At 39.5% G+C, this 26,653-nt stretch overlaps 4 protein-coding genes and 1 non-coding gene across 7 annotated transcripts; 3 read left to right on the top strand and 2 right to left on the bottom strand.

The window, feature by feature from the left end:
- Positions 1 to 40: 40 nt before the first annotated feature.
- LOC135335373 (bifunctional 3'-5' exonuclease/ATP-dependent helicase WRN-like) lies at positions 41 to 17,592 on the bottom strand. 3 transcript variants are annotated; one of them, XM_064530849.1, is made up of 28 exons: positions 16,517 to 17,592; positions 16,323 to 16,392; positions 16,141 to 16,208; positions 15,686 to 15,794; positions 15,373 to 15,447; positions 14,892 to 14,974; positions 14,300 to 14,513; positions 13,836 to 13,925; positions 13,699 to 13,781; positions 13,324 to 13,415; positions 13,198 to 13,270; positions 13,088 to 13,142; positions 12,862 to 13,020; positions 12,723 to 12,803; positions 7,409 to 7,490; positions 6,986 to 7,045; positions 6,871 to 6,926; positions 6,784 to 6,815; positions 6,534 to 6,614; positions 6,364 to 6,463; positions 5,384 to 5,627; positions 5,148 to 5,260; positions 4,210 to 4,384; positions 3,971 to 4,063; positions 1,974 to 2,070; positions 1,741 to 1,806; positions 921 to 1,099; positions 42 to 693 (listed from the first exon to the last, which is right to left on the bottom strand). In XM_064530849.1, exons 1-28 carry the CDS (start codon positions 17,526 to 17,528, stop codon positions 313 to 315), a joined length of 4,023 nt encoding a protein of 1,340 aa, XP_064386919.1. In that variant the 5' UTR covers positions 17,529 to 17,592; the 3' UTR covers positions 42 to 312. The 3 variants fall into 3 exon arrangements, with proteins under 3 accessions (XP_064386918.1, XP_064386919.1, XP_064386920.1); XM_064530848.1 differs by having other exon boundaries at positions 41 to 693; positions 13,699 to 13,925; XM_064530850.1 differs by lacking the exon at positions 42 to 693 and having other exon boundaries at positions 956 to 1,592; positions 13,699 to 13,925.
- On the top strand, positions 13,450 to 13,533 carry Trnal-cag (transfer RNA leucine (anticodon CAG)). The gene has a single exon. It is a non-coding gene; the product is annotated as a tRNA-Leu (tRNA).
- Positions 15,679 to 24,603, top strand: LOC135335397 (alpha-ketoglutarate-dependent dioxygenase alkB homolog 7, mitochondrial-like). The gene is made up of 5 exons (XM_064530889.1): positions 15,679 to 15,771; positions 17,661 to 17,982; positions 18,888 to 19,073; positions 24,131 to 24,255; positions 24,377 to 24,603. Exons 2-5 carry the CDS (start codon positions 17,701 to 17,703, stop codon positions 24,501 to 24,503), a joined length of 720 nt encoding a protein of 239 aa, XP_064386959.1. The 5' UTR covers positions 15,679 to 15,771; positions 17,661 to 17,700; the 3' UTR covers positions 24,504 to 24,603.
- LOC135335374 (uncharacterized) lies at positions 19,082 to 23,758 on the top strand. Its single transcript, XM_064530851.1, has one exon. It carries the CDS (start codon positions 19,893 to 19,895, stop codon positions 23,625 to 23,627), a length of 3,735 nt encoding a protein of 1,244 aa, XP_064386921.1. The 5' UTR covers positions 19,082 to 19,892; the 3' UTR covers positions 23,628 to 23,758.
- LOC135335206 (uncharacterized) lies at positions 24,570 to 26,653 on the bottom strand. The gene has a single exon (XM_064530625.1). It carries the CDS (start codon positions 26,651 to 26,653, stop codon positions 24,671 to 24,673), a length of 1,983 nt encoding a protein of 660 aa, XP_064386695.1. The 3' UTR covers positions 24,570 to 24,670.

Raw genomic sequence — 26,653 nt, 5'->3', positions numbered from 1 at the left:
AATCAGTATTATAATTTCAAAAACATTGTATATGAACAAAGAGAGATGTACATTCATAAATTCAAGTTTGTGTATATATATACAGTTATGATTCGTGGATGATAAATTAATGATTAGAAATAGGGGAAGAGCAATAATAATCATAATTATGAACAAAAGAGACGTAAATTTAGGTTGATCTATAAATTTAAGTTTTTGTATAAATTATAGATACAGTTCATATATGGATTGATAAAATATGAAGGAAGAGTAATAATAAACCAACGCATTAGTTGTCAGAAAAGAGTATATGAATATATGAAAGCTGTTTAATTACCAGAATCGTTTGTTCTTAGTTTTTGGTTTGTACCGAGAGGTGTATCCGAAATTTCCGGGCAGTTTTCTCTTGCCAGCCTTGGCTCTGGTTGGCTGTGAGATGGATGGTGGAGCTGTGGCTGTGGTCGGCTGTGAGATGGCCATGGCTCTGGTTGGCTGTGAGATGGGTGGTGGAGCTGTGGCTGTGGTCGGCTGTGAGATAGGTGGTGGAGGTGTGGCTGTGGTCAGCTGTGAGATGGCCATGACTGTGGTCGGCTGTGAGATGGGTGGTGGAGCCGTGGCTGTGGTCGGCTGTGAGATGGGTAGTGGAGCTGTGACTGTGGTCGAGTGTGAGGAAGAGGAAGGAGTGTCTGCTATAGAGGCTACGATGGAGGAGCTCTGTGTGTTGTGTGTAGGTGGGGTGGGTGGGTGGTTATAAGTAAAATATGTGAGTTTTGCCTACAAGATATGACACGTTAAACCACACTTGATAATTAATCAAACGAGGTTAAAAATCTCAGTTTTATTTTCGTATAGATTTTGTATCACAGCATTTGCCCTATATATACAGACGCTATACGTTAACAATAAAATTGAAAGGTATTATAGCCTAGATATAATAGTACCTGTGGTGGTGAAACATTAGCCATGTGAGTGGGGACTCCAGATATCTTCCCCGGACGAATAAACCCCGTCTTAACGGTTATCACCGCTATCGTCAGCTTTAGGTGTCCATAGGTTAAAAGGCCATCTTTGTCAACAGTTTCTTGCAGCTGCTTCATGATGGATTGGAGCTTGCTTATGTCTATGGGGAAAAGGAGCTAGGCTACCTATTATAAACGAGAACCAATTTTTTTTCGAATTTTTAACTAATTTTTAACGCTAAATTATATAATAAAACCACCTTTGAATTTCAATGTTTTTCTTTTTTCTATTAAACGCTATGAGTAAGCTAGCCAGTCTATATCTGACTCCAAACTTTCCATTCTTTCCATTCAACCTTAAAACTCATATTTATACATACATCTTTTGACAAATATTGTGCTAAATTGCTGGCAAATTCACAAAATTTAGTGCCCTAAAACAGAGAAATTCTGAAAATGCTAAAATTACTGCCGGTCTTTAATAGTAATCTTTAATAGTAACCTTAATTCATAGCTGTATACATTGGTATATGTATTTTATATAAGAGGGAGCCACTTATTCGGAGATTTTGTAGTCTTACAACTGACATTCATATTTGTATAGGCTAATAACTTACTTCAAATAGAACACGATGCTCCCTCATTAGGAAATGTCTGCATAAACCATTAAACTACATACTACACTAAGAATTAAGAGCAGAAAGAACATTTAGGCCACCGTTTAGAGCTAAACTGAATTTTTACACACAAAACATATTAAAAACCGTACTGCGTAGCTGATCCCACTCTAACTACACTATACCTGAGAAGATGGGTTCATTCCTGATGGCACGTGTGATTTGCTCTTCCATATCTTCAGATAGACCAGCTGCAACATTCATAAAGTTAGCACTAAAGCAAATCACACAAGAAACAGTGGATGTGGAAGACTGTTAATGAGTACATGCGCACTACATGTCTGTACACAATCATACAGAAGAGAAAAATTAAGCCATAATTTTATGAGAGTCTGCAAAGATAGCAAAACAATCTCACCTCTTCTGTAATCCACAATGTAGCCAGCCTCCAAGGCACCGGCCAGGTGGCTCAGGACGGTGTCAGGAGAAATAATCCTTCGCTCAGCGATCTCCTCCTATATACAGGCCATGTATGAATACAGTTCATGCAAGGACACTGTGACACGACAGTAAATGAGGTACAATCCCCAATGCAGGCCCTGAGAGCTGTACGTGGGAACTTGAGACTATAATTTATTGCAATATTGTAATAGCCTCTCTTATATAGCGTATATATTTACGGTATGTGCCACTGTACGCAACAACCACTAACACACTAAACTGAAAAGAAACTAAACTGAAAAGAAACTGTCTGTCTGTGAGTTTTAAAAGCATGTAAATTTTAGGCACTTACAAATACTATATTTCTGCACAGAAAGGTATATTCAGCACTACAACCACAACTAGAGCACTAAAGTGCAAACCCTCGGCTGGTGACATACCAGAAATATAATGCATAGTGATGTTGTTATCATGTATGACTTGCACAGCAACTAAGGAACAACTAAACCAGACTGGAGGCGGCATGCTGAAATATTTGAGAACAGGTAGTGGTACTATATGCACTGTGGATTAGGATCACAGCAAAGAAGCCTGGAGTCTCAGAGAAGTATGGCTCCAGGTCCCTAGATCCCAGTCGCTAAAAGCAGGTATAATTCAAGCTTTCTGCTTTAGTGACCCTGTTCCATTGTTCTTGGTATATACAGCTTTCTACTTTAGTGACCCTAATCCATCGTTCTTGGTACAGGATCACTTCAGTTATAAGTAACGCATGTGCAAGTTCTGTTCAAGCTACATTTTGCTTGCTTTTATTAGACAACGAAGCTTTAACACTGAAAGCTGCCACTATCCAAAGTACTAACTTGTTGTGTGGAGGCTACTCATGCTGTAAACGCAGTGCTAGAACATCCAGGTAAGCAGACCTAGTCACAAGCTTGTTCAAGCTTCTTAGCTTTTGCTCGACAAAGAAGCTTTAACATCAAAATCTGCCACTATTTAAATCAAGATATTGTTGTGTGAAGGCTATCCATGCTGTAAACGCAGTGCTGTGGCATCCAGGTGAGTAGAAAAGCCAATCACAAACAAACTAGAGCACTAAAGTGCAAACCCTCGGCTGGTGACATGATTATAAAGAAACCAGAAATATAATGCAGTGCCATATAGTGATGTTGTTATCACGTATGACTTACACAGCAACTAAGGAGCAATAAAACTAAACCAAACTGGAGGCATGCTGAAACATTTGAGAACAGGTAGTGGTACTATATGCACAGTGGATTAGGATCGCAGCAAAGAAGCCTGGAGTCTCAGAGAAGTATGGCTCCAGGTCCTGTGGAGTAGGATCCCAGTCAGCTAAAAGCAGGAGCTATAATTCAAGCTTTCTACTTTAGTGACCCTGTTCCATCGTTCTTGGTACAGGATCACTTCAGTTATAAGTAACGCATGTGCAAGTTCTGTTCAAGCTACATTTTGCTCACTTTTATTAGACAACGAAGCTTTAACACCGAAAGCTGTCACTATCCAAAGTACTAACTTGTTGTGTGGAGGCTACTCATGCTGTAAACGCAGTGCTAGAACATCCAGGTAAGCAGACCTAGTCACAAGCTTCTTAGCTTTTGCTCGACAAAAAAGCTTTAACATCAAAATCTGCCACTATTTAAATCAAGATATTGTTGTGTGAAGGCTATCCATGCTGTAAACGCAGTGCTGTGGCATCCAGGTGAGTAGAAAAGCCGATCACAAACAAACAAACAAACAAACAAACCAACCGACTACTATACCTGTGGCCGCCCACGCGCCTCGGGTAACAAACAAACAAACAGACAGACTACTATACCCGTGGCCGCCCACGCGCGCCTCGGGTAATTAACATGTATACATGCATGTATACATAGAGAAGCAGCTACAATGAGGTTCTGAATAGGTATCTAACCAACAGCTCATATACACTTTTACATACTCATTATGTCCACTCACCACGGAAAGGTTCTTCTCAGTGAAAAGATTGTAACTGGATTTCTCTGTATCAGTCAATTTGTAGATGACCTTCAGCCGTTTGTGCAGAGGGTACTGCAAGGAGAAAAGAGGTACAAATACATACATTGTAATACAAAATAATAGCTATATAGTCGAACCAAGGGGGCACTTCACCTTGCTTGAGAGCCAGTCAGGTAATGCGAATGAAAGGGTGTTGCTGATAGAGTTAGTTTACTTACCTCGACAAATGTTTCTTCCGGTTGTGCAGATTGTTGATGGAAAACGTCCATTGGAGCTTCTCCTTCGCCCTGACGGCAGACATCTTTGATCACTGTGAGCATTATCTCTCCGTACCGTGTCACCCACACATCAGACACTCCCTCCACTCTTTTTAGCGTGTCCAGGGAAGACGGTCTGTCAGTGTGTGTTTGTGGAGTGTGTAATAATAATACAATACAGTTAAGAGATAAACTGTCGTTGGAACAATGAAGTTGTTCAAGAGGTGTAAAGAAAAATCTTCCATCTACATGCATATCCCTTTACCGGTCAAATTGTTGTAAATATTACAACAACAAAGGAGCATGCTATTCAATATTGATCAATGTTGATATTGGATTGTGTGGTAGATTGTGAGAGCTTTGAAGTACTAGTTTTGCTGAGCTGCTCTTCTGTAGACACTTGAAACTGGATTGGCTCTGGAAGCACTGTTGACTTTGTACTTTTTTTTTCAGGTGATCTTAACTGCTTATTCTGCCATTGTCTGTTGGCTCTGCTTCCATCTACACCACCTTTAAATATGCTAAGTTTAATATTACTTTCTCCAGACCTTTTGTGTGTCCTACTGTGTAGACCAGCTACAGCTTTTAAAGGCCACACATACTTCCATCGAGGCAAGCAGCAAGGCATAATCGACTGGTTAGTGTGTGTGTGTGTGCAACCATTGACCCACGCCCATCTTCTAAGCTAGTCTGGCCACGCCCTCCCCAAATTAGCTTCATATATTCATTGGGGGGCGGCGATCAAATCAAGCTAAGTTGGTGGGTTGGGCTGACCCACAAATTCAAATTCAAACTAAAGTGATGACCCTTTTCCCGAATTAAACGATTGACTGGTAAAGGAATATGCATGGTTGGACACTGCTAAACAAACGAGTAGTCACACTGCATGTAAATACTACCTCGCCTTGGCTAGCTCTCCGAGTAGAGTGTTGGTTGCGACCATGAACGGTGCAATGTTCAACTCGTGAGCAATTCCATTCCGGAACTGAATCAGCCGGTTATAAAGAGTATTCTGAATGAAGAAGAAGACATACAGTATAGTCGAACTCAAACAAACTAGCTGCCAAAAGAACATGATAGATTGCCTCTTAAAACGTAAAATATGACTATTTTTTAGCTGCATTCATATACAAACCTCAAGCTTAATGATTTTAGGATCTTTTGCAGGAAATAGTGTGGGGAGTACGACACTTTTTCTCTTTATCTCAATCGTTTCGAAGCCCTGAGGGTAATCAGTGATGGGTAGCATAATGACTGACTTGTCTGTTGGGGAGGTGAACGAAGAAGTTAGAGAAGAGAAGGGTGTGGTTGTCGGGATACTACCGGTGGGAGAGAAGGGTGTGGTTGTCGGAAGAGTGGTGGGACGTGGGAGAAACGATCTGAGGGAAATGCACGGCCATTAATTATGAATCAGTATATAATTATTATGACTCTATATACACTGGACAACAAAATACACTGCATGCATGGAATTGACAGGTACAATTTATGTACCGTATAGCTTGAAATTTCTGCGAATTCTGCAAATGAATGAGTAAACGCAGAAATATTATCCTTATTAACCACGCCTAATTTAACAGTTTAATTCGCATAAATATGTGACAGGCTCTGGGAAAACAGCCCAATTGGCGCAAGCTATAATTTTTGCGATCTATATAAAAGATGATAGAGCAAAGAATTGCTTACGCATTGATATATGCTTAGTGTGCACATACCTCGTTCCATATGTGCGTTGGAAACTCAAAGTTGTAAAACAGCAGTATCGGGGGTACAATGTAATTGAGAAACGCCCACTCAAAGATTGCTAAATTGGGAAAATAAGGTAATGGTGGCTGCTTAGACAAAGCGCTTTGTTGGAAAAAGTTGGATTCAGAGCATCAGATTTTGCATAGAGGTAGTAGAAAGACGGTAGATAACTATAAGCCAAGAAACGAGATTATACACTGTAGTCTATAAATCTGGCTATTACTTAATACCAATATCTGCTCCAATAATTGGGCTGCAGAGTCTGTCACTTATTATCCGCAGAAGGTCTTTTTACAGCTATTCGCAGAATTTGTGGGCCCCAGAAATTTCTAGCTTATACGGTATATGATATTTACGATATTTGCATACTTTGGTGTGGTGGTGACCATTTGTTTGGAGGATTTTTCAACACTGGGAACAAAACTGAGAGGACAGGATGCTGACTTAGGCAACCATTGCTCTCCTTTCTCTTTGAAGTGAAATAAAGAGTAATAATTATAGTAGTACACCCATGTGATATGATATTTCAGAGAACACACCAGTGAGGTTGATAGTATTCCTCCCCTGGCAACCTCTGAGAGCAGTTTCACCAAGATAGTCCTCCATCTTTAACTGAGCAGCTGCAACAATAAAACATGTACACCTTTGCAGTGAAAATTACTTCAAGGTAATTTAAGATCCGACAATGACCTTCTCTTGCTCAAAAACAATGAACGCTTTACTGTACAGGATTAGTTAGATCAGGGGTGTGATTCCAGGGGAGCTACTAATTTTGCATGTTGAACTCACCCGTATCCTTCCACCATTTTTCTTTGTGTGTACTGAAAAAGAGAGTGATTTATGTCACACATACACAATAAAGAAAACTGCACTCACGCTCCAGCTCCATAGAATCGGCTTTTGTAAGCCCAGGAAGGAACTTTTTGACTTTTCTGTATAATAATTGTTCATACATGTACATGCATGTAGTATTAAAAACATTAAAACTTACTGATCCACGGATGATCAAAAGATATATAGTAAGGCCATACGATTTGTCAGGTGGGCAATCCTATAAAGGGGTAAGAAATGTGTTGATGTACCTAACAAAACCTGTTAACACCTCTTATTAAATTAAAGCACCCATTGCTGAGTGTAACACATCAATTATAGGGTAAAGCCCCCACTGCTGAGTGCAACACATATGCTATATAGGGTAAAGCACCCACTGCTGAGTGCAACACATATGCTATAGTGTAAAGCCCCCACTGCTGAGTGCAACACATATGCTATAGGGTAAAGCACCCACTGCTGAGTGCAACACATATGCTATAGTGTAAAGCCCCCACTGCTGAGTGCAACACATATGCTATAGGGTAAAGCACCCACTGCTGAGTGCACATTCGCTAAGTTAACAGTAAAGCAAATTTCTCACATTAATCAAGCCAAGAAGAAGTTTAGCAGCAGTTGAGAATTCAGCCTTTGCAGTATCAGAGATTGCTTCCTCGGTGATTGGACTGCATGAATTAGCACGGTAAGCTATATGCATATTGAACAGTGCTGCATGAATTAAGGTTACGATGCAGTGTTTGCTCATGAATTATTCATGAGTTGTTTTTGTGAGAAAGAAACTATTACTTTATGTGTCTATACTGTTGCACTGCTCATAAGTAACTATTACAGCGCTTGCTAGCTATATATCAGTACGCTAACTATAGACGGCACAACTGCAAAGATCTTGTATAGTCATAGCCAATTTTAGTCGGCAAATATTAGTTCTTTGTTAGAGTCTTTATTTCTCTAATACATAAAGACTCTAACAAGAACTAAATAGTGACCTACCAGCAGTTTATGATAAGAGTTCTTAATTGCTCCTATCTATCTACAAACTGAAGAAAAATGCCAGAGCTTACTATAGCTGGTCGACTAATTTTCTACTTCTACACCACGAGCTAACTCGATGAATGTCAAGAAATTGTTTCGAGCCGCCCTGCCCCTTTCCTCGTTACATAAGATAATTGCTTCACTGCATGGCAAAGAGCATGCAATATCTAGAATGTAAAATGACGAATAGTGTATAGTGCTTGATTTACTACTAGATAATTACTGCGTGGGCGACACTGCATCGTAACCTTAACACGGTAAGCTACATGCATATTGAACAGTATAGATTATTTTGCACAGAGAAAAAATAGTTAGACCATCATGTGTATAGTTAGCTTTCTTATAGCTGTATAATCAGCCTGAGTGGGTGTTGTGGCAGAGGCATATCATCACTAAGGCGTAGCCGAGATCAATTATCATAGTGATGACAAAATTTAATCGCCCGAGCAGTTTATTGAGTTTATGTATGGTCTATCTGGTGTATAAAATTTAATGATATCATAATCCACAGCCACAGTAAGGGTTTTTAGCTGTGGGCAGGAATACTTAGCCTCCTTCACAAGGCCTCAGAGAGGAGGCCTGCTACTGACTGCTTGCGCATGCGCATTTTCCCCATTAAACTGAAATTTTTACCAGAAAAATATTTGATCACATAATATACATACAATTTAAAGCCACACAGAGCTATAGCTAGCTACATGTAGACTTTCACTAAAGTTAGTATTAGATGGGCGTGGCCTGTCCATAAGCTTTCACTTCGTTCAGATGATTGTCATCCACACTGTTGCAGGCTGTGATTCTTTTGTTAGCATTAGCAGGCTAAAGGTAGCTATTAGAATGCTATCAGATGGGCTAAAAACCTTCACAATCGAATTTTTATCCGATTTACTTTCATTCGTTGTGTTTTACTGAGCATATACGATGCTATCCGAATTCCTCACTTTCTGGGGAATTATATGGCGCATGTGCAAACAGTCGATACCAGGTGCATCTTCAGTGCGGCCTGGGATTGAGGCTATAATTATCAACGGTTGAATTTTCATACATAATATCTCACAAGTTAGCATCGTACAGCAATGGCCATAAAGTCTCAAACAGTGATAGCTTTTCTTCTACTGGTGATTACAACCGGAAACGTGGTTTGTGAAAGTATTTATATAGCACCACAATATCAGACAGATCAATGCAAACAGCACACAGAAAAATGTTTTACTTTGAAAGAATTTCAGTTCTATGTTCAAAACGTTACCTCCGATATCAGACTAACATTTCTAACTGGAGAACACTTCCTAAGTTGGAACATGCTGTTCACTAGATCAGACTGTTGTATACTGTTACCCTAAAAGCAAGTATGGAAAATAAAACACAAATACTCATCTGCCAAAATTAGTTTTAATGATGTTCGGCATGCAACTATCGAAAACTTGGAGTTTAGTGGCTGTATAACTGATGAACTCATTTCAGTAAATTGTGTTCAAAATCTCTCCATTACCGGCTGCTGTTTTATGAAGAACGAATGCCCCAAGGGAGTGCTGTCCATAAGCAACACAAGCAACATGTCCATCACTAACAGCAGTTTTGTTGGAAATAAAGCTCAGAATAATATGTCAATAATATATGCTGTAGCCATGGAAGCAAGCTATAATATTATGACAGTAGAAAGTTCAAAATTCAACCACAATTATGGTAATAATGGATCGAGTCCTCAATGTAAAGGGAAATGGTACTAAAAAGCAACAATTGCTTGTGATTAGTAACCGGTTTGAAGAGAATGTTGGAGGAGCAATTTGTTGTCACTTTTTTAACATAACTCTCAAAGGTAACACTTTCATTGAAAACAGTGGAGCACTCTGTGGGGCTATTCTTTCAGCGCATAATTTGTTCAACAGCTCACACAAGCATTACAACAATAACGTAGCCCATAGTAAATCAGGTGCAGCCATTGTAGCTGTAATGACAAGCTACTTCATCATCTCTAATGACATTTTTGATAACAGTACAATACTGATAAGCGCAAAACAACAAAAAACCATTGCTGTCATTGATAATACGAAAATCACTCAAAATAGTGGCTTCATGTACAGTTCTCGAAACACGGCTAAATTTCACTGGAGACATAAAATTCAACAATAACCTGGCACCCATTTGGTTCATTAAAAGTGTAGTGGATTTTCATGGCAATGTAATGTTTGCGAACAACTCAAACGGGGCTATCAGAGGCATAAAAAGCGATATGACCTTCAAGCCGAATTCAGTAGTGAACTTTATCAACAACACCAACGATCTCGGAGGAGCAATATCCCTAGATGGTGGCTCTTTAATTTCATATGGTAACGTATGTTTTAGAGAGAACAGTGCTACTAAGAAAGGCGGTGCCATACACTGTATATGGTTTTCGATGCAACATTGCGTTTCTTTCACAACCATTATCTGCTGATCAATTTGTTAACACAAGCTTTATCAACAACTTTGCAGAACAGGGTGGTGCCATGTACCTAATAGCTGCAGGCATTATTTCTCATTCGCTCAATATCTGTGGCAACAAAGCCAATGAAGGTGGAGGAATCTTTCTACGCCTCGTTTCTACACCTCGGTTCTTATATTCATCTTGACAAAACAAGAGGAGAGTACACCAATGATCTCTATCGACACCATACAAAACTGAAATTTGACAATAATTTTGCACAAAATGGTGGTGCTCTGTACATAGTCAATGATGTGGTATGCAATGGAGGATCCACTTCCAGAAACACAGAGCTTACCAACACTATAATGCAGTGCTTTCTACAAACACATGCCTTTTATCCCTATGTTGAAAAGGATGTGAACATAATAATTTACATCAGCATATCTTTCTCAAACAACACTGCCAACAAATCAGGAGGAGACATTTACGGTGGTCTACTGGATAGATGCACGCCTAGTCCTCTAACAGAATTGAAAATCAATCCAAACGTAACCTTCAATAATATGACAGGCCTAGATTTGATTGAGAACATAGCCAGATTTGACTGGGAAATGAACAACATTTTACCAATACAAGCATATACTGTCAAAGCATATTTCTTCGACAGCCGTACAACTATGTGTTTGTTTTAACAGTGAAATAAACTGCCAATATAAAAACAATATAAGAATCATACATTTCGGTCAAAAAGGGGCAACTCTTTAATTTAAATGTTGTAGCTATAGATCAGGTGGGCCAACCTGTAGCTGCAACTGTTGTCAGCTCGTTTCAGTTAAACAGTGGTGATCAGTACTTAAACGGAGGAGAAAAGAACCAAAAAATTAATATCAATGCAACACATTGAATTACCAAATGCTTCCACAACACTACAATTATACCCAGCTGGGCCTTGCGCAAACAAAGGTATCTCAAAACGAAATCTAACTATACGTTTCAAACCTTGTATTTGTCCCACTGGATTTGAAGAAACTACCTCGATTACAAATTGTGAGTGCACATGTGACAAAAGACTTGCACCCTATATTTCAGCATGTTATTTCGAAGACGACAAAGTTCAAGTCGAGAAACAAGTCTGGATAAGCTACATCAATGCGACAGTGAACAACAGTGGATTTGTGATTGCCAACTGCCCATTTACTATTGTTACAGCAGTAGCGCACCATTCAACTTAAGCTTTGAGAACATCGATGATCAGTGCAAGCACAACAGAAGAGGTACCATTTGCTCTAGCTGGAATAGCTCTGGTAGCTATTCTTTAACCTAACAGTTGCCATAGGTACAATCAATGAGCTGATACTATACGCTAATATTCTAGAAGCAAATTTTCCGATTTTCCTATCGTTTCAAAATTGTCTGACGGTTACTTTATCATGGCTTAATCTCGACCTAGGAATTGAGACCTGCTTTTACAATGGGATGGATTCCTATGGGAAAGTTTTGCTCCAGCTTGTGTTTCCTCTGTACTTATTCAGTCTCATAGGCATTATAATTGTGCTATGCAACTACTGTCGTCCAGTTGAATCCCTGCTCAGAAAAAGAAACCCAGTAGCTGCCCTCTGCACATTCATTCTACTCTCTTACTCCAAACTCATTCGAACCACTATCATAATGCTACAACACTTGATTATCCCGATGGCTCGAAACACCTGGTTTGGCTGTACGATGGAAATAACGCCTATTTCAAGCTCACACACATTCCACTGTTCATCATCGCTGGTCTCATACTTATACTAGGAGTAGTGTATACAGCTCTACTCTTCTTTGAACAATGGATAAATAGATACTCACACAAGAAATTGTTTCAATGGGCAAACAACCCACGGTACCATGCTTTTATCGATGCAATGCAAGCGCCATTTGTTCCAAAGAAGAGATATTGGTTTGGACTGCTGTTGTTCACCAGAATATTTCACGATGTGATCTCTGCCTTTTCATCAGAAGCTACTACTATACTATCAGTAGCTTTTGGATTAGTTCTACTTAAGCTCATCAACAAAGTAACATACAAAAAAGTTCTATGTGATATCTTGGAAACACTATTTCTTACAAACCTAGTAATTCTTTCTCTTGTAGTGTTTTACTTCCAGGACTCGAAAAGCAGCAAAACAATTGCTGCTCGTGTCTCAATTTGTTTTACATACTTAATTTTTGTTTTCATACTTGGTTACCACTTTTGTGTATTTGTTCTAAAGCTACAAAACAACCACGGAATTTGTCTAAGAATTAAAGAAAGGATTTGTAGGCGTAAGAGGTATCAGTTGGTGCCACTATCAGTTGGTGCCACTAGAGGAGGAAAATAGCAGTGGATCTGATCCTGAGATTGATTGCCCTGCCAGAGCTATACCTACTCACTCTACTGTGGACGTAAATCCGCACGCATAATAATTCTTTGACTTACGTGTGTCTGCAGTTGTCACAGCAGTCGTTCCCTTTCTTCATGTCTTTGGGCAATTTTTCTGTGAAGTGTCCCAAAAGAACTCTGCACATGCACAAAAACACTTAAAAATAGTTACAGGATATGATTTGTGATTTCTCACTTTCTTCTACATTTCGTAGACGTAGCCAGATATTTTTCCATTTTCAGTAGCATTTTTGTTTTGTGATCTCTGAACTGTTCGTTACTGAGATCAGATATGAAATATCTGTTGGTATTGAAGTCTGAGGGCTTATAAAACACATGGCACTCGCTAGGGTAACTGCAACAAGAAGACAAGAAATTTATACATAGTAAAGTTAATATCGCCATGGTAATATATAGCACACCTGTCTCGTCCAGCCCTGCCAATTTCTTGATAGTATGTCTCAATATCTTGAGGAGCTAATATAAAAGATTCGTCAGTAATTTGCTAATGTACGTATACATGCACGAATACCTCCATAATGTATGATCATTCTGATATCTGGCTTGTCGATACCCATTCCAAAAGCAACCGTAGCCACTATACACTGAGCATAACTGCACATAAGAAGCCAATTAAAATATAATAATAATATGTTACCTGAATTTCATCTTTGAGGAACTTTTGATGTGCTTCGTTTCTTTGTAGTCTAGTTAACCCAGCATGATACAGTGCACAGTGCACCCCAGCATCTAAATAGAGGAATTCTAGTATAACCATGTGTGGGTCAGGATGGCCGAGTGGTCTAAGGCGCTACGTTCAGGTCGTAGTCTACAATTGTAGGCGTGGGTTCGAATCCCACTTCTGACAAACTTTTTTTTTTTAACTCGTAAAATTTGTTTTCTAGGATCAAGAGTTCAGCAGAATGAATGTGCTATAATCCGCACACATTCTACTAGCTACATGTACTAGATAGTGAGCTTGCATGCCCTCTCTTCTTTTATATGCTCTTGATGTATTAGTATGCACACTTACTATGAAGTTCTGCCTGAACATTTTCCGTCATTTTTCTTGTTCGGCAGTATACAATTGTTGACCCCTTGAAGCTGTACAAAGACCTATAGTTGGAAAGTAACAGATAAAAACCAAGTCGAAAAACAGTACATTTCAACCTTGCTTCTTTCTTTAAAGGCACCATGAGAGATCTGAGATCCTCCATCACCGATTCACTTCTCTGGTGAACTTGAAGGTACAGGTTCGGCCTATAAAACAAACGAAGAGGAAAATAGATTCCCTTATTCTTAGATTATGTTTGCCATAAATACTGCAATTTGATTGGCTAAAGGAAGTGTTCTATCCAACTTAGAAAATTATGTACTTACTTAGAAAATCATGTACTTCACTTAGAAAATCATGTAGCAAAGATTAGATAAGAACATTCAAATCTGATTGGCTAAATACTCCTGGTTGCTATGATCTAAAATGCTTAGACACTGTTTAGGAAGTTTCCACATGATTTAGAAGTCCTCAGGGCTAGTAGAACCCTCACTGCGTTCGGGATACTACAACCAGCCCTTTGGGCTTCTAAATCATGTAGAAACTTCCTAAACAGTGTCTAACTATTATTTATACTCACCTATCCAAGGTGGTGCAAGTTTGTAGAGGATTTTTCATTTTCAAAGAGGAACAAATGTCCTTCTGTACAGGGGGTGTGGCTGTTGCCGTGAGAGCCAGCAATGGGACATCGGGTAGATAGGAACGGATATCACCAAGGTTACGGTAGTCCACCCTGAAGTCATGGCCCCACTGTGAGACGCAGTGAGCCTCGTCAATGGCCACTAGGACTATTCCTGGAGGGGAGGAGAAGGGGAGCTATAATTATGTATAATATACTCATAAATAATTATGCATTCACTGCCAGGCTGTAGTCTGGTCATTGCTTAAGACAGCAGAGCATTTCACCACCAGAAACATCAAACTATAACTATTCACAATTACATGTGTTACAGTGAAACTCCTCGTAAAGGCCAACTGTGTGTATAAGGGGCCAGGCACACATAATTATCCTAAATGAACAGTTGCATGGTCTTCACTCAGCAAGGCTGCCTCTGTATGTCCAAAACACTGTCCTCGAAGGTTTAATTTATAAGGGGGTCCACCGTATTTCTTTACTATAACCACATGTATTCTATGTAGGCTAAAGTGCAATATACAAAAAATGTACTTACCCACTTTGCTGTGTATTTTGCTGATGAGCCCTCTATGGTGGGTGATGTACTCAGGAGTCACGTACACCATACGCACTCCACCACTGCACACGAACAATATGGAATCAACCTCAAGGCAATGACACATTAAGGTACTACTATAATTATGCTTTATCCAGTCTGAGTTTGTATTTGACACAAGAACATTATTAAGCGCTCACATGTGCATCTACATGTACAGTACGGTAGCCAGAGGAGGTACGACAGGCGCGGTGCAGCTCAAGCAATTAGCCACTGATTACTCTCAGCAAAAACATACGACGTGGGCGGGGCGTGGGCGGATAATTATTGCTCAATCAAAGGCTAATTGCCTGAGCTGCACCGCGCCTGTCGTACCTCCTCTGTACGGTAGTAGTATAGCTATACACGTAGCAGTACGTACAAATAATGTATTATCTGTCATTAACAGTCCACATATACATTGTGTAATACCAAAGCTTACCCCTCAATGTGTGCCACTGTAGAAGTCTTGGCTGATTGGGCAGATCCCAGTAACACAGCAGTAATACCCTTAGCGCTGTAGTGAACACACGACAACAATTATTGGACGTAGAGAGTGCATGTAAAACATCAGCTAGCTATGTGCGTACATGGTATCAACAAAAATTTAATAACCATGCAGTCGTCGAAACTTCATTACATCAATGAATTGCAGCTATATAATTATACTATTAGGTTCCAATTATGTTATCGCCCAATCTCACTAATGTAACATAAGACGCCTTTGCATGCATGCATGTGTACACAGAACTGACTTGAGAGCCATAACTTGGTCCTCCATTAGTGAGATGAGAGGGGAGACCACAAGGACCACCTTACCACTGTACACTGCCGGATACTGGTACGTCAGACTCTTACCAAAACCTGCACAGGGAAAATGTCGAGGTTGTACATTGTATCACAAACTATAATATAGCGGGTAATTTTCGTGGGTCGTGGTTTTCGTGGTTGGAGGTCTGACCACGAATATTTTACCCACGAATGAAGCGACCTTGTCTACTTTTACCTGCAGTGCAAGCTCCAACCACAAAATATTACCCACGAAATGTCTCAATATTGCTGAACCACAAATATTTTGTCCCCCGAAAATTACCCGCTATACTGTAGTAATGAAGTGAAATATAATTATAGCCAAACATACAGACTTACACCATAGGAGTAAAATGTATTTGGTTCATGTACATACATGTATACCACATGATTAGCGTACCTGTAGCCATGACGGCACAGTTGTCTCTCTTGTCAAATATCACAGAATAAATGATCCTCCATTGCTCACTGTATGAAGGAGATGTACGTACGTAGTCACACATTACAACACTCCAATCACACAAGAGTAGAAACAATAAACTTGTAATAGTAACGCAATGCCGCCAGTATACAGCCACTCACGGCTTGAAACGTGAGAATCCAAAGCTTTTCTTGAGTAAGTCAATATGTCCTTGACTAGGGGAAGGGCAGCCTGCACGGAACAGAAATCATAAATATGATTTCAACAGACATTGACACTATTCAGTAAACCTCAGTCCTGGTCATAATACAGTTCATTTACACCTCAAAACAACACAATCATGAGAATAACTCGCCTAAGATTTGGGGATCAAAATGGTCAGTTATATTGGCATCTTCTGCGACCTCTGCCACTGTCCTCCTCATACGCTTTTCGTCTTGTGTTGCGATGGAATCAGCGTCCTGTTTGGACAATTCACTCTCAACCAAATCATCAAACATGCCATAGAAATCTTCAGCATTGTCAAACTCCCCGAGAAGATCATTAAAACCACCACTATCATCAAGCTTTACACGGTCGGTGCTACATGATTCAGTGGGGAGTGTACACGAGTCGGTGGGGGTGGGGGGTATGGCCTCACTGCCACATGACTCAGTTCGGAGTGTGGCTGTTGGTGACAGTTTTTTTACGTCTGTTTCATCTGTAATAATAATCGGCTCATTAGTGGGGACTTTAGGTATAGCCCATGGCTCAGTGGGAGGTATGGTCTTGTTGCTATACGAGTCAGTAGGGGGTGTGGCTGTGGGTGACTGCTTTTTTACGTCTATTTCATATGTAATGATAATCGGTTCACTAGACCTAGTTGGGACTTTAGTCTTTGGAGTTGAATGCAATAGTATCGATGATTTCTCTTCTATGGGAATATTGGTCTTGTCCTCAGGTATTGAAGTGAGATCAACAGTCATTTCTTTTAGACTGGAAACGTTGTGTTTGGTATAGCTGTGTTCTCGGAATATAATACAGCTTAGATTATCAGCAGGTTTATCACTTAAGTCCAATGGAGGGGTATGATCGCTTGTGTCTTTTTCCGACCCCATTGTGATAGAGGGAGTTTGATCACTGTTACTAGACTCCATATCATCAGGATCCAGAGGTATCTGCTCTTGTTTGAGAGGCTCATGGATTTGGCTCTTGCTCAGACTATCAGTGTATTCATCAAGCAGTTTGTCAACATCAGTCAACACACTCATCCCACTTCTCTCCCCCTCGGCCTCATGCTGCTGCTCTTGAGACTCGGCAGCAGACAGGAGACTCTGTAACCTTTGTAGCTTTGCTTGCAATGTAGAGATGAGCTCCTGGATACTCATTTTCTAGCTAGAATCCACAGTAGATCTTGTAAACAGCTTGGCCACGTGGCGTGGATATATTAAAAAGAGGGTGGGGCTCGATATGAATGACCACCACCACCTCTTTTATCTAATTAAGAATATCCTTATTAGAAAACATGAAAATGGATCTACTCGTACTCACAGGACTAGGATGATACCTAACGTAATAAGGAGGGTTGAATTCCAATATTGCAAGCTCCACTTCTTACTCCGAACAAGACCTTTGAGTCACGTAATGTACAGTGGATCTACCGGCCTCGTTACCCCAGTAGCAGACCCGTCACTGCTGGACTGCTCAAGAGCTGCTGCTCAAGATGTGGATGGTTTTGCTATAATTTCTAACTTCGTATCGAGTGAAGAAGAAGAGCAGTTGATGGTCGATATCCGTCGAACGTTGAGAGGAAGGAAATACCTGTATGATCACTGGGATGGCGTGAGTACGAGCATAGATTGAAGAGTTAGAGGGATAGGAAACGGAGTGGTGCACGTGATGATTTTACATTGAATCTGCAGTGGAGCCTCGAAAAATATCCGCCTTACGAGGCTATTAAGCACATTTTTGCCGGGTAACTCCCAAAGCTGTGTTTCCTCGAGACATCATCTCTTTCAGCAATTTATAACACGCCTAGTCCATGAGCCACGTGTAGTACTTGCTAATGTCTGACCACACCCAGTAAAAAGAGACTTTCCAATAAAGTTATATGTTCCCAAGGCTGTTTTAGAGCTATTGGAACATATAACGTGTAAGCGTGCTGGTTATGACTACTACAATAGGTATAGACCTTGAAATATAAGTGAGTTGCACGGACTAAGCACAGTTACTTGTAGTTTATTATGCACTGAGTGTAGAAATAGATATTGTTGTGATGGCCTCGATTAAACCGCAGCATAGCGCGGATGTTACTCGAGATACAAACCGTTTCCTATCCCTCTAACTCTTCAATCTATGGTACGAGTATGGGCCATAGACTTTGGCTATGAATAAATATCTATGGCTATGAATAAATCAAAACAACACAAAATAAAAAACCGCATCAATTTTTTCTGGCTACCGTAATCGTTCTAATTATAGAACCAGTAAAAAATACTTATTTTTCTGGAAACAACGTATGAAAAAAAAGATGTTATATGTTAGTATATGGGTGTTATAAACGAGGGCGTCCTAACAGAGGCTGGTTCTATAATTGGGACGCTTACGGTATATTCTTTGATTAAGCTTCCCATAGATTGTCCTCTCATAATTATGTGTGTGGGCAAAGTATCCCCTAATTGTCACTAAACCTTTTATCAGGAAATACACAAGTATAGAACTTCTGTTTACTTTGTATATTCATACAGGCAATAGAAGGGTACAGTGAGACAGAAAAGAGCAACTGGAGTGAAAGCAATACACCAGTGATACAGAGGCTCAAGGCCGTGGCTGCAGCAGCTGTAACAGACAAAGTGGTTGTGCCTTTGGAGCAGGTGCATGTGCTGGACCTGGCAGAGGATGGGCACATAAAACCTCATGTGGACAGTGTCAAGGTGGGATATGTGTATTAGTGAAACGGTAATAGTTCTCAGGGTTTCTTTCAGTGTGGGTTAGTGGGTTAATTTTCACGCAAGTAAATTTCCTAATCGATTAATATTTGGAACCCACAGTTCACCCACTTGCAAAATCCTGAAAGAAACCATGCTATAGAAAAAAAAGTTCATTCATAAATCATATGATGTGCTATTAGTGACTGGAGAGTGTGCAGTAATTAATCCCGTATCACATCTGGTCCAGTAATTGCACGTCGTCATTGACAATGTGCAATTACCTGTCAAGTAATATTGCACGCTGTCAATGACAATGGATTGTTTTTGAATAACGGCCACGGCCAAAAATGTTAATAAAAACTACAGAGAACTTCATCATACACAATTAAATCAATATAATATTATGGTTACTCGTGCAATAAGGAATTAATAGCACTCATAACAATTAAGCACTGGCAAGGTTAATAGCACTCGGCTACGCCTCGTGCAATTAGTATCCTAGCTTGCTATTGCTTGTTACACGTGCTATTAATCTCATATTGCACTCTTAGCCATACTATTAATATTATACTATATAATAGCAAGTGGTGTGGAGCCCTTTTTATACAATTAAGTCAATAACTAGCTAGCTCTTACATGTATCAGTGTTTTGAATTGTAGTGTACGAAATATAGGCTAAATGTTTTCCAGTTGGGCAAATGATTAGATGCTCTCCCAAGAAAACCCAAGAAACTGAATTCATAACCAACTGATAAAAGAGTTGTATGTAGATCTACATGACTGCTAAATCTTAGATTCTATTAGCATTGAGACTGTAATACAATGAGAGTGTGGTCGTTGATATCAGTTTTGTCCGTTATTCAAAGTGTTGCTAGTCTTGAGTTCTATGTAGGGCAGGGACAAAATGGCAGTTGTGAACCAATTTGCTTAGAAGGAAATCTGCACTCACTGACTGTTGCATGCTGCAGTATTGAGCAAGTTGCAAAGCAGTATGGAACAAACACGTCTGATCTTAAGGTTCACTTGTTTGGGAATATAAAGATTATGGAATTAGTGATGTTTGAAAATGTCTCTTCATTAACAATTACAGGGAATGTTATTTCGAAGCCAGAACTGAGTTGTGGTATTTCTTCATATAATAGTCGTGATGTGGGTCTCCAGTTTTTTGGGGTGCAAACACTCGAAATCTACAACGTAAGAATAGTTGCATGTGGAGCTGTGTACTTTCTGAGAGATATACCTATTATAACAGCTGTTGCAATAGTGAACTGTAGAGATGTGTTGCTAGACAGCGTAGACATTGAGTCAAGCAAAAACAACTCTTTACTTATAAATAATGCTAATGGAGAAGCCACTCTGAGAAACTTAACTGTGCAAAAAAATGTTAAAACAAAGGGCAAAGTGGAAGCAGGAAGCTCCTTTGCTGGGGGCATTCAGATTGTGATTAGTAATAACAATACAACCTATACGATCATCGATAGTCAGTTTGCTAGCATTCATACACCACTTTACAGTGAGTTTGAACCATCTAAACACAAGAATTGGCTAGGATACGGTTTAGGAGGTGCACTCTCAGTCATTTTTGAAGAGAATGTTGCGAATTGTACGGTTTCTGTAGTCCATTGTACACTCCAAGAATCTTGGTCACCATTTGGTGGATGCATGTATATCAGATTCCAAGATAAATGCACGAATAACTCTGTTGTGATTAACGATTCAGTTTTTCGTAAATGTAAAGCTATGTTTGGTGGTGGTGGTTTAGCAGTGGGTGTTACAGAGAAGGCTTCGTATAATAGGCTCTTAGTGAACAATACTACCTTTAAATATAACGATGCCAAATTTGGAGGTGGTACATACCTGTTTGCTTTTCATAGCCGTGACAACTTGATTCAAACTAATGACTTGGAGTTTGTTCATTGCAACTGGATTGGAAATACTGGCAGATACAGCTCGGCAGTCGATATATCACCATCACAATTTGATCACCATGGTAGCGGTAACCTTCCAAACCCTATATTTCAAGACTGCAACTTTGTTCAAAATCAAATCGTATTCAACAGCACTAGAAAATCAATTGCATATGGTGTTTTTGTGATTACCCGTGTTACAATCAGGTTTAATGGGTTATTCCTTTTTGATAGCAATGCTTACACAGCATTATTGTTGAATTCAGCAAGAATTGAGTTTGGCACACGCACAGAAATTAGATTTGTGAATAACACTGGATTTTATGGTGGAGCCGTGTCCTTGCACAGCTTTTCTTCTCTCTCCATTAGCAATCATTCTTTTATTCAGTTCATCAACAACACTGCTACAGAGTATGGTGGGGCAATATTTTATCATACCACTGAGCAGCGGGAATTCTTTGCGAGCCGATCTTGCTTTTTGGAGTACAGTGGTAGTCAAACCACACCTGTTGAAGATAGAAACATAACTGTTCATTTTTCTGGTAACTCGGCAAAACTTGGTGGATCCTCAATATTTGCTTCAACTTTCTTTTCTTGTTACTTCAGTAGTAAAGCTATTTTACAGAACAGCAAGCTTGAAGATTTTCTTAAAGATATTGGTAACTTTACGCTGGATACCGCTAAAGAAAACAACACACGTGTTTTGAGTACCTTAACATTCCATTTCGAAACAACCATGCAAAACAAGACTCTTTTTGCATGGCCTGGGAGTACACAAAAACTATCACTTACAGTCGTTGATGAATTTAATCATAATCTGGCATCGGAGTTTTACACTCGAATTAGAAAAGAGAACAACAGTGTATCGCTTCAATATCCATACACTGTCGATCGTTCAATCACTTTGTTTGGTGCTCAAGGTGATGAAGCTTCTTTAATAATTGCAACACAGAATCCGTATCGTATTGTACAGTATATACTAAAAGTGACACTTCTACATTGCCCGCCTGGATTCTACTATGATGAGTTGGCTCAAAGCTGCAAGTGCTCTTCTGACAATAAACAAGAGGCATATTATGGAATAGAAAAGTGTAATCATACAGCCATCATAAAGAGAGGTTATTGGGCAGGTTATTACACTCACACTGATATTTTCTATACAACTCCTTGTACTCTGTTTTGTAATTTGAGCAATAATCCGACTGCTACTGAGTATCCACTCCCGGGCTCAAACAATCATGATGTACTGAATTTACTTATGTGTGGGCAGACTCGCCAGGGTGTTGTTTGTGGCCAGTGTAGGGATGGGTTTTCTACTTTTTACCATTCAAAGAGTTTCACATGCGGAGAGGAAAGCAAATGTTCATACGGTATTTTCCTGTTTATCGTTTCAGAACTGCTGCCTGTGTTCATTTTCTTCACCTTGAGCATCATCTTTGAAGTCAACTTTTCGTCAGGGGCTAGCAATGGATTCATTTTCTACTGCCAAATTGTAACAATCATACCCTCAAAGTATACCATTATTGACCATTCAAATACTTTCATCAAAACCCTCGTTGTAGGTTATAATCTATTCTACGGAATATTTAACTTTGACTTTTTTTCGGTAGAGCAGTTATCATTTTGCCTTTTCAAGGGTGCTACAGTAATGAATGTACTGGCTTTCAAATACGTTACCACAGTATTTGCTTTTATTCTCGTGATACTACTGATCGTATCCATTCGTTACTGCACATGCTGTAGTAAATATTTAAAACCTATCAAGACCATCAAAGTGTCAGTGCTTCACGGACTATCTGCATTTTTTGTAATCTCCTATGCTGAGTGTGTGCGAGTTTCTCTTTTCATTTTACGCAAGAGCAACTTAATAGGTGCTGGAGGAACTTATGGTCCTTCAGTGGCATACTTTGGAGGGATTAAATATTTTGAGAATGAACATACGCTATATGCTATCATTTCAATATTTACCCTATTCCTAATCGGCTTTGTTCCTTGTTTCGTCCTCCTGTTCTATCCATCATTTCTTCATCTTCTACAGTTGTGTAAACTAAGTGAGAACAAAATGGTGCTGTATGCTCTCAGAGTGACTCGTATCAACTCTCTCATGCCTATGTTTGATATATTCCAGGGAGGATTCAAAGACCGGTGCAGGTTTTTTGCTGGCCTGTACTTTTTCTATCGAATCGTTATTCTAGTACCTTTCTCTTTCAGTAGTGATATACTAGTCTATGGCCTAATATCCGAGCTGTTCTTTTTCCTCATGCTAAGTACACACTCTGTGATACAGCCATATAAAGAAAGAAAGCATAACGTGTATGACAGCTTACTCTTTAGTAACCTAATACTGATAACTGGTTTTGGTGTTGTTTTAAAATTACAAGAATTTTCCCAACCAACACATTTACTAAAGGCAGTTGCTTACAGCCAGTTGTTCCTCATTTATATACCGATCATTTTTTTAGCCATTGTTTTTACATTCCGAGCTGTGAAGAAACTGCGTGCTTGTAGGAAAACATTGACCACTGAGACACACTCAGACAATGAGTTTTTAGAGTATCTCGATATCTTAAGTGGTGAAAAAGTTCTTGAAGGAACTGATGTAGAACTTAGCACTTTCCATAGTAGTTACAAACAATGTGAGACAAACTGAAAAATGTGTAGTGAATTCGCATGCCACACACTATATACATGTAATTATTATAGTTGTTCACACGGATTTTTTTCCTTTGTTTGTATATTAGACCATAATGTATAATTATATTACATTCATTCAGACATTCACACATGACATGCTTGCATGTTCTTTTTGTCGATTCCTGTCTTACAATCAAAGTTGGCATGAGCAAGGGCGTATAAAGAGAAGAGGGCATGCAACTCGCAATGTATACTGTGTATGCGTCGTATTATTGATGAGTCAGCAGGATATGTTATATTTAGCCAACCGATCGAGGCTAGGCTAGTCTAGAGTATAAAGTGCACGTGCAATGCATTCTTTGCTATTTTTAACATAAGCCCCCGCCCATTTATAATACAATAGATTGTAGTTGCATACCCTCTTCTCTTCACACGCCCTTGGCATGAGTACTTTAATTAGCCGTGGATATTAATTAATGAATACATATATAGGGTATGTCTAAATCTGTGAATTTGCAGTTTTGTGGAGAGGTGATTTGTGGTATCAGTCTTCTCTCGGATAGTGTGATGCAGCTGCAGCACGAGGAGTACCCTGACAGATGGATACACGCACTACTGTCCAGGTTCTCTCTCTACATAATGAGGTTTGTGCCCACGTCACTCATGATTCATAATTGTCTGACTATAACTCTTTAATGGTTATAGATTGTCAATTGTCGCATAACCATAGCTTTTGTGAAAGTATCCATTTTATTATTTATGTAGGGGTGTGATTCGATACAAGTACACTCATGCCATTCCGACCAATGAGAATTCAGTATTTAAAGGAGAACGTATAACCAAACAAAGAAGAGTATCAGTAATTAGTAGAACACAACCTGTTCATAGTTAATTTAGTAAATACATGTTTTAGCACAGTCATATTTTGCTGTTCTCTGTAATTAAATATTCTGTATAATGTGATAATGTGCTAATTCTCAAACTTTACCAAACATGTTGACTCGCTCCAAAAATTCGTCAGTCAGTGCATGTATGAATGAATAAGTACCACTCTGCATGCTATACGTAGTTTCCACAGCTGGCACCATGCGTACTTCCAGTCGTGCTAATGGGTCGCTCAATTTCATGACACAGTGTTGTTACAGATGGCCCATAGCTGGATCCAATACTTCTAGTATAGGTTGTTGGTGAGAAGGGAGTATGCTCGTGAGATATAGCATATTCACTTTTGTTTGATACTTGTTTGATCGACTTTCTCTTTACTACTTCCTCTTCGTCTTTTTCTTCTTCCATACAATCTCTTTTATAGCTGCTACTTCTCTTTAGAATGTCCAAGAAGGTAATAATGGCTAGCAGCTTGAGTAAGATTCTCCGTTTGTGAGGCACCCAGAGGATTAAATTGTATTCTCTCTGTTCAAGTCTTTTTGTAAAACCAGGCATGAGATTCATTAGTTGTTGAATGTGTGGTAGAACAATGTTTGTTTTCGATGCTCCATATACAGATTGTGTGAGAAGGTAGTTGTGCGTGTCAATCATTTCATTGAGTAAAGCCCAAAGTAGGTCATGAGTTGAGTTCTTAACAGCTTCCGTTTCTCTACAGTAAGCGTTGATAATTTGGATCTGCCTTGATAGTTTATGGACGGGAGCGAACAGGGCTGGTCCTGAATAGCATATTTCTAATACTTTACGGCTGGCTAGGATAGCTTTAAAATATTTCCGGGTATTATTAGATTTTTGTTTGCTTGTACGGTTTAGGTCAGTGAGGGTAGGCCAAAACGGACCATATTTCATTTTGACAACGTTTAAGTTTCTAACGACTAGGTACGAGAGCCAAACGATAGCAACAAGTAACCAGGTGGCATTTATCACAATTAGAGCACTGTTTAAATGAATTCCCAAAAGTAGAGCACTCTGTACTCTCAGTTCCAACAGCAGACCAAGCACACAGTTGCAGATATTTACAATAACGCTAAAAATAAGCATAAAGTTGAATGAGCGAATACGATAAACAGGTAAAGCGGACAAAGCAAGGGTGATCCCACCCACCGATGCAAGCATCACTATCGACTGGTAGTAAGGTAAATAGAAAAAACTGCCATACAAAATCAATAGAATAGCCTTGACAAAGAATGAGAGTGGGCGAAACCAAACCCATAGTCTTTGAAAAGAAGCGAACAATGAGTAATGTTTGATCTCCCAGGCGATATCCAAGCCATGTATGTATTCAGCTTCTTTCAGGCGAAGATAGTTCTCATGAGTATTGCAAGTGTTGTAGGTGCAAATGATTGGAAAGAGGAGTTGCTTTCTGATAATGTGTATCATCCAGCATGGTAATACAATGAAGTAAGCAAAAGCTAGGATGAGCATTGGGACCAGCACACCAAGGTGTGTGGGACTCCAACAGGTTTCATCTAATACAATCGAGCGGAATACTAGTTCTCTATTCGAGCCTGATGCATAATTTTGGCAGTTAAATAAACGGATTAATACTAGTCCAAACGGAAAACACAGAGCTTGTGCAATGAGAGTAAATAACCGTACGAGTTTTGCACGCAGAAGCAAACTGTCAACAATGTTTAAAGAGGGAACCTTCGGAAGCAGCACGTATACAATCCCAAAAAGTGACACGCCTGAAATGAGAAATACAATCCAAGCTATAGAGTATCCCAGATAGTTAAAAGGTACTTGGATAGGGTCCGGAAACGCTTGCTCTCTTCCTGCATACACATTGTGTGTTTTAGCAAACTCCCACAAGTCAAAATTTAGAAGAAAGGCAAAACTTGTTCCTCTAATCCACACCTGTGGCCATGCCCAGGCCAAAGATAGTGAGAGAATCAATGCAAACATCTGCAAGTGCTCTAGGCACAACAATAGGGCATCGGACAGCCATAAAAAACCAACCTTTCTACCGCGTTTATTGGCACCCAACCACCGGTCGTTGCTTGTTTCTTCTATCTTTACCACCACACATTTTTCAACATCTCCAATCCTTTCTTTACTGTTGTCTTCTTTCACACCTGTCACTGTAGCTGTATTATCCAT

This window comes from Halichondria panicea, chromosome 4 (genome assembly GCF_963675165.1).
Source record: "Halichondria panicea chromosome 4, odHalPani1.1, whole genome shotgun sequence".
Lineage (NCBI taxonomy): Eukaryota > Metazoa > Porifera > Demospongiae > Suberitida > Halichondriidae > Halichondria > Halichondria panicea.
Note: the sequence above shows the minus strand (reverse complement) of the source record. Positions and strands in the feature narration are given on the sequence as shown.

Excerpts from the sequence above, each read along its gene's own strand:
- LOC135335373 (XM_064530848.1), bottom strand. The coding sequence starts at position 17,528 with ATGAGTATCCAGGAGCTCATCTCTACATTGCAAGCAAAGCTACAAAGG. Across the intron at positions 13,143-13,197 it reads AATGATCATACATTATGGAG|CTCCTCAAGATATTGAGACA; the intron begins GTATTCGTGCAT and ends CTTTTATATTAG. Across the intron at positions 7,491-12,722 it reads TGTGACAACTGCAGACACAC|TCCAATCACCGAGGAAGCAA; the intron begins GTAAGTCAAAGA and ends TAATTCATGCAG.
- LOC135335397 (XM_064530889.1), top strand. The coding sequence starts at position 17,701 with ATGATACCTAACGTAATAAGGAGGGTTGAATTCCAATATTGCAAGCTC. Across the intron at positions 17,983-18,887 it reads TGTATGATCACTGGGATGGC|GCAATAGAAGGGTACAGTGA; the intron begins GTGAGTACGAGC and ends ATATTCATACAG. Across the intron at positions 19,074-24,130 it reads CTCATGTGGACAGTGTCAAG|TTTTGTGGAGAGGTGATTTG; the intron begins GTGGGATATGTG and ends GTGAATTTGCAG.
- LOC135335374 (XM_064530851.1), top strand. The coding sequence starts at position 19,893 with ATGAGAGTGTGGTCGTTGATATCAGTTTTGTCCGTTATTCAAAGTGTT.
- LOC135335206 (XM_064530625.1), bottom strand. The coding sequence starts at position 26,653 with ATGGATAATACAGCTACAGTGACAGGTGTGAAAGAAGACAACAGTAAA.